The 13058-nt window shown below is 46.0% G+C and overlaps 1 protein-coding gene across 1 annotated transcript in view; it reads right to left on the reverse strand.

Moving 5' to 3' along the window:
* Positions 1 to 9335, reverse strand: part of KLF9 (Kruppel like factor 9) — a 30741-nt gene extending 21406 nt beyond the window's left edge. The window contains exon 1 of the mRNA XM_025360085.1: positions 7535 to 9335. Coding sequence (XP_025215870.1) covers positions 7535 to 8039 — 505 coding nt within the window. The 5' untranslated portion in view covers positions 8040 to 9335. The remainder of the gene's footprint in view (positions 1 to 7534) is intronic.
* Between the last annotated feature and the right edge of the window lie 3723 nt (positions 9336 to 13058).

Genomic DNA, 13058 nt, shown 5'->3' on the forward strand with positions numbered 1-13058 from the left:
AGACTCAATCTGGCCAGTTAAGGATTGGTCTTTCTCCTGTTCAAATTCTCCTAGATTCCCTTTTCCTGTTCAAATTTGTGATCATTCTCAGTTTCATTAAAAAAATAAACAAATTCAAAGGCCCAGTAGCAGCAGCTCTGGCTTAGATCGTGAGCAAACTGGTTCTCTCAGCTCTAGAACCTTTAGATTTCAGATCCAGATTCTTCAATTCTCATCTCAGGATTCTGAAGTCAATTATGCCACACTAGAAACTGAGATTAAAAGAGAAGCCTTCGGGCACACCATCAAAAAGGCTTTGGACACACACAGCAATGAATGCCCTGGGAAGGTACCACGTATTTAAAAAAAAAAAATTGGGTGCATCTCACTCCTTCAGTGGGGATCACATTCTTATGAATAATAATGTTAGTCCTATTATTTGCTGAGGGGACTGCTTGAGGCTGGGATAAAACAAATGTTTACTCGTGGCCTTAATGCATCAAAAAGGTATTAAAGTTTCAGGAGGATTCCAGGTAGGCAGTGGTAGGAAACCTCTCAGCAGCTCTGCCTTGGACTGTTTCAGAGAGTGCTGCTCCCATAAAAAGGGCATAGGCCACCCCACCTAACTCCACCTCTGCCCTTTCACTTGGTTAATTCCATGAAGCAGCTCTTTAAGGTGAAAAAGAAAAATGTTAACCATAGACTGAAGTCCCAGGAGAGCAAGGGGGGAAAAAGAATTCAAATGAAAGTACTGCAAAGAATTCAAAAGGAAGGAAAAATTCCTAGGCACCCACAGAGCCAAGCTTGAAGCTAGGGGCTTTAGCATGTTCTGCTGACAAATGCTTCCAACTGTCTAGTACCCTCATGAGCTGGTGAGGCTCTGGGAGATTACACAGTATGACCACTCCCATGCTAGTCAAGGCAGAGAGGTGGCCTTTGAACCCTGGTAGTGTGCTTCGAAGCCCTCCAAGTCCCCCCAAAACGTTTCAAGAGAATAATCCCCATCTCTCTGAGAGAGGGTGGGGATGTGCTTTCTTAAAGACAAAATGATGGATGTGATGACCTCCCAAGGTCACTTCCAACCTCCAAGTGCTATTCTTTTGATACTAACAACTGCTGCCACCAAGTGCTCTGAGTTAAGCCTAGGCCTGTGACTAACTTCCAACAAAAAGTGGGGCGGAGAGAGAGAGCCAGGATTGCTCAAAGACCACTGAAAGAGGATCTCACTTCTTTCCCTTTTTAACCATCTGTGGGGTTTTTTTCTTCGTCTTCCTTTTGCCCCTCCTTTCTGCGTGTGTTGCATAGAAACAGAAAGTGCCTTTGTACCAATTACTAGGCACTAATTTACGCTCTTCAGTGGGCGCTGGGCTTGCTGGAGAAACATTAGGAAAAGGTGGGAGGGTCGGATGTGGGGGAGGATTCTAGCAGTGGAGGAAGGAATGGCATGCTACAAGCTTTTTCTCCAAGCCTGAGAACAGCCAAGGGGAAAGAGAGAGAGAGAGGAAAAAAAAAAAAAAAAAAAAAAGAACACGAAAAATTTGGAAGTCAAGACTAACAAATGCGACAAAGCTTTTTTTTTTTTTTTTAATGAAGAATGGTAATGATCATAAGGCATTCAGAAATCAAACTGATGGGATAGAAAGCAGGCTCCAACTAGAGCATGTCAGATTGTTTTAGGGGCTTCTGAAAGAGTGAAGACCGGGAAATCATCCGCCCACTTTTCTTCTCAATGAACTTATTAAGGAAAACCATTGTCAGTCATTTTCCCAATGTCATATGATGTTTCTCCCTGGGAAGTTCAATCTGGGAATTTCCCACAGATGTTGCAGAATGACTAGTCCTTGGGATAAGCGTCAACAATTGAGACAGGAATGTAAATCTGACCCTCATGTTCAGAATCCAAGAATTCATTTCCCTCAGCTTACATCTTTGTGTCTGAAGGTAATGGGGTGTCACCATTCAAGCAGCCCTGTATTTACTCTGGTATCTCCCTCTCTCACGCAGGAACCCACTTATATCCTTGCCCTCTCTCTTCTTACCACCCACAGAAGATGTGAGAGGAAAATCAAGGGAAACAGTGTGTGTACTCTGTAATCTGACCCCACTTGTGTTTTCTATTGTGAAACAGTAATCTTGCCAGCAGAAGATTCTCAGAGGCTCCCTGAGTTTGTTTTTGCTAGGGCAGATAGATGGAGGATGACACAGGACACGCAGGAAATGAGGGAAGAAAGGCAACTGGTGGCTCCTACCTTGCCACTAGCAATAAGAACTGTAGGGTCCTGACAGCCTACAGCCCCAGGGTCAGATTTCTGCAGGAAGCTCGGGCTGAAGAATAGTCTGGGCATCTTTCACTTGATTCAAGGGAGTTTTAGCCTCTTGTCTAAAACCCAGAAGCAAACCCTATAGCAAACCCTTGCAGCCTTAGAAACCCATCTTCTATAGCTAGAAGCTATGTGTATGCAGCCTTTTGCATAGCTTGTTATTCTTACCTAACAGGATACTTGATATCACTCCTATTGCTGAGTGGGGTGGGGCAGTATCATCTCCCAGGGGGCAAAAATTGGTTGTGTGACAGGTGAAAAAAGTCTTAGCTATTACAATGATTTGTCGCTTTCAGAAAGGGGCATAGTCCATAAACAGCTCAAGTGTATCTGTGGAATTAAAATGTAATGGGGGAGGCCAGGCACAGTGGCTCACGCCTGTAAGCCCAGAACTTTGGGAGGCCGAGGTGAGCAGATCACTTGAAGTCAGGAGTTTGAGACTAGCCTGGCCAACATGGTGAAACCCTGTCTCTACTAAAAATGCAAAAAATTAGTCGGGTGTGGTGGCACACACCCATAATCCCAGTTACTCTGGAGGCTGAGGCAGGAGAATCAGTAATGGAGGGGTCAATTATGGGAAACGGGTAGAGAAATGGCTACCTGTGCAAGCCCCACTCAGGCCTAGTTGTAAATCTATGTTGGATGAAGCAAGTTGGGTTATGAAATGCCATTCCACATCACTTTGGGGAGCCCTCTGGAAAGAAAAATGGGGTAGAGATAATGTGTCCCTGAGGATCCAGGCACAGGGCTTCCATTCTACTTACGAAGAGAAGAAATGGCAGTAAGGGCTGGGCAGGGCCTACTTAATGGGCGGCCAAGCAAGCTAAGGCTCCCTAGTCTAGGGCAAAGCCTTGCCCTGTCTCTAAGGCCCCACCTCCCAGGCAATGAAGGTGAGTTTTTCCTCATACCTCTGATGACATCAGACTCTCCTTGACCAAACAGTTGACTCCAAAGCCTTTTACAGTAATTAAGGGAGAAGAGTGCAGGAAGCTCAGGGCAACCTCATGCCTTTAAGCAAATTCCCACCTAAGTTAGAGTTGGCCAGTGATGAACATTCCTAGAGGGGCCAAAAAAATCTGTTTTCCATATTGGAGGACAACTTCTACTAACAGAGGCTGTCCAGGTCCCTCACACCAAGTATGCCAAGGATCCCAAGAATGTGTTCGAAGAGGCTAAGGAGAAGCACAAGCCGCCACTCGGGCTTTTGTAGCTCCCATCTCTCCTCGTTTTTTATATGAGCCTCTTTTTGCACTATATATATATATATACACACACACACACACACGGAATATATATACACAAAAATATTTTTTCATAGAACACGGGTGTGATGTTGGAATTTGGGGTTTTCTCATCTTCAGAATCCTATAATCAGTGTTATCAAACTCAACCCATTGTCAACACTTGGCGATGGCTGACTTAAGTCCCTCCAAAAAGAGAGTAAGATGGCACCTGGCATAGAAACAAGGCCTAAGGTTTCTATCATCCGGATATCAACCCAGCATGATTCAACATCAGCCTGTTCTGATGACTTCTGAGCTGGAATTAGAATGTAGTCGTTTCCTTCTCCAAACGATAACACTGCCTTTACCACCCACCCCCCAAAATCTGCCCATACTCTATGTGAAGGGTATGCACAAAGTCAGGAGATTTAGGATAAACTTCATGTTAATTACATTTTCAAATAATATGCTTGATATATTTTCACATAAAATACTCCAATAGTTCTAAAATTAATCTGAAACAGTACAAATACATCATAAAGTGTCCAAAAAGTCTGGAAACAGGAAAAACAGTATATTTGTTGCATCTTTTTTTCTTTAGATTAACAATGGATCCACTGCTTAAACTTTAGAGGTATGGCACCAGAAAAGATCTGGTCTGGTTGAAGAAAAACAAACTGAACACACTATTTGAAAATGTAAATTAACATACTGCTTAAAAATAAGTTTATCTGCCGGGCGTAGTGGCTCACGCCCATAATCCCAGCACTTTGGGAGGCCAAGGCGGGCGGATCACAAGATCAGGAGGATCGAGACCTTCCTGGCTAACACGGTAAAACCCCGTCTCTATTAAAAATATAAAAAAATTAGCCGGGCGAGGTGGCGGGCGCCTGTAGTCCCAGCTACTCAGGAGGCTGAGGCAGGAGAATGGCGTAACCCGGGAGGCGGAGCTTGCAGTGAGCCAAGATCCCACCGCTGCACTCCAGCCTGGGCAACAGGGCGACACTCGTCTCAAAAAGAAAACAACAACAACAACAAAAAACAAGTTTATCCAGTGTTTCCTGATGTTTGAGGTGAAGTTCTGTATATTATACACAAACTACAGGACCCAGCATTTCTCAAGGGGCTACTGTGTGTGGAACCCTACTAGGTGCTTTATAGATGTTATCTTTGCACAAGAACCTGTGACTTGAGGACAGTAGCCCTATCTTGTGGATTAAGAAAGTGAGGCTTAAACAAAGCAGAGGTTGCAAACTTAAAGGCTAAAAGACATCATGTAAATTATTCAAATACGAGGTACTGCCCCCATATCATGATCAGTTCAAGCCAATTGTTGCTAGGCTGGAATTCAGGCCCAGTTTTGCCAGATCTTTTGATTTTTCCAGATAAGTCAGAAATCTGGACTCATGCCATAATCCTCTGATTTTTAGATGTTGGTAACTAATTAAATTTTTATAAACCCTGTGTTGGCCAAGCCAAACAAATCTGCAAAGCAAATTCAGCAGGAAGCCTCCAGTTTGCAAACTCTGAATTAAAGTAACTTGCTTATGGTCTCAAACGAGAACACAATAGGACAAATCAGAACCCAGCTCAGTCGGCTTCAACTGTGTCTTTCCTCCCAGCACACTACAGAAGTAGCAGCACTGAATTAGAAGAAAATCTGTTTGAATGATTCAACTTCTAAAGCTGGTGTAGAAGTGGTCTATGGAAGTGGCAGCTGTATGTGTCTCTATAAGGAAGTGAGCAAGCTGGAGGGTTTCTTACAGGAACGTTAGCAGCACTGAACAAGGGGGTGTGGCAGGGAGTTCAGCTCTTAAAATCTTCACAGAATGCAGACATTCCAAATGCCATCTCTGCCCACCTTCTTGATTTAACACCAGCAGAAAGAAAATTAGGAAAGCTCCTTACCCTACCCTAAAGTCAATTTAAATTGAAGTTGTATCTGAAACTTCCAAATGCATAAGACCTCCAAGTCTCTTATTTAAAGTAACCTTAACACATACCTTCTCTAGCAGGAAGACACTTCTGACAATATTAACCCAGGCTGAGGTTTTGTTCAACCATGCACTAAGATTAGAGATCCCCAAAACATAGACACCTGCAATCACCATATCCCCTAGGTTCAAAGGACTGTAGCACTTAAAGCTGAATGAACATCTCACTTCGTTTTCCACTCCTGACTGGGAAAAAGGTTCTCCTGAAACAGCTGAGCCGAATGACTTGCCTTATGGAGAATTAAGGAGCAGCACGCATGCACGCACACATAAGCAGCCATTTCTATAAATGCCTGAGAAAAATCACTCAGCCGAATGGCCCAGAACGCTGGAAACCCTATTCCTGAGTCGGACAGACTCTGGCAGCTCACAGAGGCACTGCAGGCCTCCCTGGCTGCACGACTGGGCAGCGCCCTGAAGGAGAAAATGTCTTTGCTCAAGGTGGCAGTGGGTGCCGATGGGAACAACCGAACTCGGGGAACATGGCTGACACAGCCAGGCCCGCCCAGCAGCTGTTGGTGAGTAACATCCTCCGGTTAATACACCCCTACTTCACCCCCAGAGCCACACTAAAGGTCACATCCCCCAACACAAGCACATGCCTTTCAGCAACCTTACAGACACAAACCTTAAAACGTGCTGCTTTATGGCAACCTAGATGATGACCCCAAACAGAACCTGATTTTGCATTAACCATGGAGGAAATTCAGTCTGATTCCGGTGCCAGCAGCCACCTCCACAAGAAGAAGTTTCCAAAGGAAATGGAATGAGAAGCAGTTACGTGACCTTTCTTTTAAAAAGGAAAGCAAAACAAAACAAAAAACCCCAATCAAGTATCATTTTTTTTTTCCGTGTATCATTTTTAAACCACAGGCCCAAGACTCATCTTAAAAGTATGGAAGTATTACACCAAAAAATGACAACACTTTTCCAACTAACTCCAACAATACCCCCTCAAACACGGTGTCACAGGACAGAAGCAAAAGGCTTATCTGAGAGGACCAAGCCCCGCTACCTCGTCTGAATAGCGTTTGTGAGAGAAGCGTTCGGAAGATGGTCAGACAGCATATCCAAATGTGAATGCTTTCCAACTTTCACCGTGCATGTTAAACACAACCAAGAGAACTGGATGACCCAAGTCCCTGCAAGTCTCCAACGCCCATTTTAAAAGGCAGATAGATGTCTTTCTGGCCACATTCTTGTCCGGCCCTTCCTCTCATCCTCCCTGGGAGGAACTATTCCCTGAGGCCTCCAGAACCGCCCAACATTCATTACCAAGGTTGACCTCCGGCAAGGACCACACCTCCCTGCAAACCGCCTGATTCAGGGGTGGAGGGTGCGACCTAAGTCACATGGCCAAAAAAAAAAAACACCTCAGCTCTGAAATCTGGCTCATTAGGAAGGCTAATGAGTGAAGTTAACCACCATTACTTGATCAAACTCCTCTGCTGCCTGAAGCAGGGTTATTTTAAACCTCTCGGGGGACTCCTGGCCAAATTTAAAACCACCTTGGCAAGCCCAGAAAAGTAGCAGGCATCCAGCTAAATGAGTCCTTAGTCATCCCTAAAAGGCTCGAAGTAAAGTGCGCCGCGTCCCCCCTCGGTTTCAACCACTTCTCTGCAACCCAACAAGGGAATTAAATAAAAGATACGCCATCTGACTTCCCCGCTGCCAGCGTCTTTCCCAGGTGGGGTGGCCCCACTGTCGCGGGGTGCGGGAGTCCCGGGGGCGGGGCGGGACAGGGGAGGGGCGGACACCACTCCCCGCGAAGCCACGCACCGCACTCGCTCTGCCCGCCAGTTTAAGGCTCTCCGTGGCTCCCGAAGGCCGGGGACAATTAAGGAGAGAGTGAGCTTTCCGCCAATGCACATTTAAATTATTTAAAGAGTTAAACCGCATCTTATCCAACATGTTTGCACCCTTTCGACCGAGTGCAGTGTCCCGAACGCCCAGGAACACTGCCTGACCAAAGGTTAACTAACCCCAGAGCTCCGGGGGAGAGGGCGACGCCGCTAACCTGTATGCACTCTGTAATGGGCTTTGAGATGGGAGGATTTTCCATAGACTTTCCCACAGCCACTGTAGGGGCACTTGTGCCTCTTTTCGGAGGCGTGTTTCCCCTTCGCAGCCACTCCAGGGTGGAGGAGGGAGAGTGGGCTGGGCGCGCTGCCAGGATCCTGTCTCTCCTCCGGGCTGTGGGAAGGACTCGACCCAGATTCGGTGGTCACGTCGCTGTCGGATCCCATATCCTCATCTGGACTCTCCAGACTGTCGCTGCACACGGAGGGGGTCTGGATGGGTCGGTACTTGTTCAGGTCCAACAAGCTCTTGGCGATGGTGACCAGCGTGCAGTAATCCTTCCAGGTGTCCCCCGGGTCACCGTGCTCCTTGGTCACCTCGCGCTCAGGTAGTCGCAGCCGGTCGGCGTCCGGAGCGCCCCCATGCTCCGGCACCGCAGCGCGGTTCGAAATGGAAACCAGACACTGGGCAGCCACGAAGTCCATGTAGGCGGCCGCGGACATGGTGCGGGCGACGGCAGCCCAGGCGGCGCGGCCAAACTTGGCGGTGGCTGCGGAGGTTCGGCTCGCCCTGCCCTGGCCTCGGACGACGAGCGCGGCGCGGCGCGGCGCGGCACGGCGCGGCGGCCAAGGGGGCGGAGGCGCGGGGCGCTTCCGACTCGCAGGAGCGCCGAGGCGACCTCAGCCCCTCATCTTTACGTAACCGGCAGCGCCTCCGCACGCAGCATCCACGGCCCCGGGCTCCGCCGCGCCGCCGCCTCTAGCCGCCGCCCCTGCCCCGCGCGGGCCGCGATCCCCCGACGGGCGCGCCGGCCCCTCTGAGCCGGCTCCCTTGGAAAGATGCCACACGTGGCGGTCGCAAGTTTATTCGACTGAAAACGCCCCCGAGGCGCTGGGAGAGGAAACTGCAAGAGAGGTGCACGCCCTCGGCTGCCTCTCCGTCGAGCCAAAGCCCCAGGACATTCACCCGATCACCCCCACGCGGGTGGCGAGGGCCCCGCCGAGCGCCAGGTCTAAGAGACACTTTTTCCCGAGTCCACTGACGGCTTCTGAGCCCCTGCTCCAGCCGGTCCGCACCGTTCCGGCATTCTCTTGCTCAGTAACAATTTCGCAGAATCCCATCACGTCACAAACCAAACCCCCTCCAATTGGCCAGTGGGGAGGGTGATTCAACTCTGTTTACTTTCTCCCCCTGCCAGTCAGAACGGCCTTTCAGTGGAGAGGTGCGTCTAGAACTGAGGCGTGCGGCCAATCCGACTGTTCCGTTTCACTGCCTCGTGCTACCCCTACAGCCTCGAACACTGACATTTAAAAGGGTAACAGCTGGGAGGCAGGGAAGGAGCAGCCGCACACTTTCGGAGTGCCTCGCGGTCTCGTGATCGGTCCGGGCCTCCTGGCTCACTTTCCAGCTTGCGGAGCTCTGGGACACATCTTCCCTAGTCAGTTGCGCTCGTTCCTATGGCAAAAGAGAACTTCAGCTTCGGTTTTCCAGCTCCCAAACAGTTAAGTGACTTCCTGCAAACGCTACAGTCCCAGCAACCAGCCTTCCAATCAAAAGTAAGTTGGTTGATGTCACTGGCATTGGCTCGGCCAATCAGAAGGGCGTTCCGAAAGCAAGCGCTCGACACTTGTAAACACGAAGAGCTGTAGTGAAACTGGACACATCTTTGTATTTTGTGTTGCTGGTAGTAAATTTGAGTTATGGATGAGAGGACAGGGGTGATGAATAAACGCAGTATGAGTCTATAATTTTAAAAACCCCATTATGTCAGGATAAGTCCAAGAATAAACACAAATGAGTAAGAATTCGTTTCGTTATATATATTTTTTGGATGCAGCGTACTTTGGGGGCAGATGTTTAAAAATTCTTCCATCCAATACATTAACTATGACCAATTCATCTTAAAAAGGCAGTGCTAACAAAAGTTCTGGTTTTACAGCATAGCATTTTTACTCCCTGAGATTCTTCCACTGAAACATCCCATCTTTGCTTGTCGTATCTCTTAATTCCTCTACTTCTCCGGTGCAGTTTAGTCTAAATAAATTCTTTTTGCTTTATTTGGAAGCTATTTTTAACCCACTTTCAGATAAATGGAGACAAAAACCATTAACTTGTGTAACTTTTAATAAAAACCCACCATTCTTAGCTCTTTTTCTTTCCAGAGCCCCTGCTTGGTTTTTAGGACATGTTTCTCTTCCCTCACTTCACAAATGTGGAGACTGAGATACAGAAAAGTGACTTATTTATCTTATTAGACAGATAATGTCAGAACTCAATAGAAACCACAAGTCTCCTGATTTCTAGCTCTTTGTGCTTGCAACTAAGCCCTTTTGGTTTTGTGAAATATTAACTGTGCGGAACAGATTTTTAGGGACTGGAACAAGTCAGAGATCCTTAGCCATGGAATATTGTGGCATTACTTGGTCAGCAATTAGTATGGGTCTTGGAGTCTGATTAACTTGGTTTACCCCCCCTCTGAATTAATGATGTGGTTGTTTTCCATCTTCATAGCTAGGAAAGAATATAGGGCTAGTTTTTTTTTGTTTGTGTTTTTTTTTTTTTTTTTTTTTTTTGAGACTTGAGTCTCACTCTGTCGCCCACACTGGAGTGCAGTAGAGAGATCTTGGCTCACTGCAAGCTCTGCCTCCCGGGTTCAGGCCATTCTCCTGCCTCAGCCTCCCGAGTAGCTGGGACTACAGGCTCCCGCCACGACGCCTGGCTAATTTTTTTTTGTATTTTTAGTAGAGATGGGGTTTCACCGTGTTAGCCAGAAAGGTCTGGATCTGCTGACCTCGTGATCCGCGCACCTCGGCCTCCCAAAGTGCTGAGATTACAGGCGTGACCCACCGCGCCCGGCCTCTAGGGCTAGTTCTTTTTGCAAGAGGCATACTGTCAGCACAACTGATTAAAAATAATTCACTTTCGTGAATGTGAGAGGTACCTGATTCTGTGTGATGCGGATTCAGTGAGTTCCCACCCTGACCTCCACTGGCTATTAACCTCTGTTAAGAGAAAGTTACACCAGGTTCTGGTCTCCAAGGGAAGGGTCTCAAATTGACTCTACCAGTTTGAGGTCTACAGTAGTTTCTTTTGACTTTGTTTTTAAAGTGGTACATCAAAAAAAAAAAAAAGAAAGAAAAGAAAATTAAAAAAGAAAGTTAGCCAGGCGTGGTGGCTCGCACATGTAGTCCCAGCTACTCAGGAGGCTGAGGCTGAAGGACTGCATCAGCCTAGGTCAAGGCTGCAGTGATCCCTGATCACACCACTGTAGTCCAGCCTGGGCAACAGAGCAAGGCCCTGTTTTTCTAAAAAAAGAAAATAATAATAATAATAATAATGATAATTAAGGGTGGCTCAGGTAAGTAAGAGTATAATACATTTTAATTAAAAAAAAAACAAAAAACCTGATGAGACCAGTTCAATAAAAGTGTACACCTTAAAACAAATAAAGAAAACAACAAAAAAATATTAAAGTGGCACAGGGAAGATATTGCAGTAGGTGACTGCAGGTGGAAGAAAGGTATAGATGGGGAATACTGGGCAACCAAGAATATCATCACCATCAGCATCATTATCACTGACCCCTTTCGTGGAGGGCTTACTATGTGTCAGGCCCTGTACCAAGCACCTTGTATGCACCCTTACAACAGCCCTGTAAGGTAGCTATACAGTGTATTAAAAAACTCCAAGCCATCTTGGAGTTCTTGCATTTTTAGAACTTAATCTCTTAATTTTAGAAAAGAATGCACTGAAGCCCAGGGGAGTTTGCCTACTTCATGATTTTTCTGGGACAAATTTTGTCCCCTAGGATACATGATCACTTAGAAATTGCACCTTTGCCTGCCTCCTTAAGGCCCAGTGCACATACCAGCGGGATCTCTCCAGGATCCCTATGATCATGGCCTGTACAACCCCTCAGACTGGCATTTTAACTGGGATTGTACTGGTGAAACAGACTGCTCGGGCCTGGACATCTATAGATAGCCCTAGGACCACCATCATCATTATTCCAGAATAGAGGAAAAGTCTGTATCTTTCCTTGAAGATTATATAATCCAGGAATTTGAATACATCAATCACTTTAGGTTTTTTATTTTTATTTTTTTTTTTTTGAGATGGAGTCTGGCTCTGTCGCCCAGGCTGGAGTGCAGTGGCCGGATCTCAGCTCACTGCAAGCTCCGCCTCCTGGGTTTACGCCATTCTCCTGCCTCAGCCTCCCGAGTAGCTGGGACTACAGGCGCCCGCCACCTCGCCCGGCTAGTTTTTTTGTATTTTTTAGTAGAGACGGGGTTTCAGTGTGTTCACCAGGATGGTCTCGATCTCCTGACCTCGTGATCCGCCCGTCTCGGCCTCCCAAAGTGCTGGGATTACAGGCTTGAGCCACCGCGCCCGGCCCTGGTTTTTTAAAAATATAAACTTTTCCTTTCCTTACTCCTTGCCAGCTTTTCTTTAATTCACTTTAATTTCACTTTGTTTGAACTGGACATAAACACTGAATTCTCCAAACTCACTCATTTCAGAATTATAAAAGAAAGTAATAAAAGAAAACTGAGATTTCATCCACATGAATTTCTCACACATTTACAAACATAACTGCTGCTTGACTTGATTTAGAATTATCTTTTTAAACCCAGCAATTCTAGAACTGTAGAATGCTTTCTCTTTTTTCTCCTTTTCCACTCATTCATTCTCCAGTATTTATGTTCCTGGCAATGAGCTGGGCATGCGGGAATACAGAAATGAAAAGAGACTCTGTCCCCCATGAAGTTTATATGTTAAAAACATATATATAAAATAACATATCAGCAAATAATAATTTCTATGTCAGGATTTTTTTTTTCTTGTATTTTCAACAGTGAAGTTTCCTTGAGGGTGTTGGAATGTGTTTTATAATAGTTTTACGATTAAAACCCAGCTTGGGCTGTTTTGCCAGCATGTGGTTGTCCCAATTAAATGTTGGCAAAATAAATGATCCCAAATTAATATGAATCATTCCCAATTAAAGTAATGTATCACTGAAGTATATATTATGCCACATAGATGTAAGAGCTCTGTTTTCCCCCAAGTTAGTCTTTGTAAATACACATTTTCAAATCCACACAAACCAACCGGAAGGAGCATGAAAATTCAGACTATAAGTGTGCTTCTAGTTTATGCTTTCCTCTATAAATTCTGCCTAACAATTTGCTTTACTATCCAAGTTCTCAAAACAATGGCTTATGTGCCTGTAGCCAGAATATATAAGCCTTGTTTTCTGTGCATCCTAAAATAATTACAGTATTATCATTATTAGCTCTAATAAGCAGTAGTGCCTACAGTCAGCTGTTTCTTTCAGGGTTGTAGACCACTGTGAGGAACTGGCCTCTGGGTCTGAGATAAACTCTGTAACCTCAGGCAACCTCTAGGAGCTATTTCCTTATCTGTAAATCGATGGGATTAGATTAATACATCTCCAGTAGTTCCTCCCAAACTCCAAACACCTCAAGGAATCTAAAGAAAAAAAAAAAAACCTAGAGAAAAAA

Source organism: Theropithecus gelada, chromosome 15 (genome assembly GCF_003255815.1).
Source record: "Theropithecus gelada isolate Dixy chromosome 15, Tgel_1.0, whole genome shotgun sequence".
Taxonomy (NCBI): domain Eukaryota; kingdom Metazoa; phylum Chordata; class Mammalia; order Primates; family Cercopithecidae; genus Theropithecus; species Theropithecus gelada.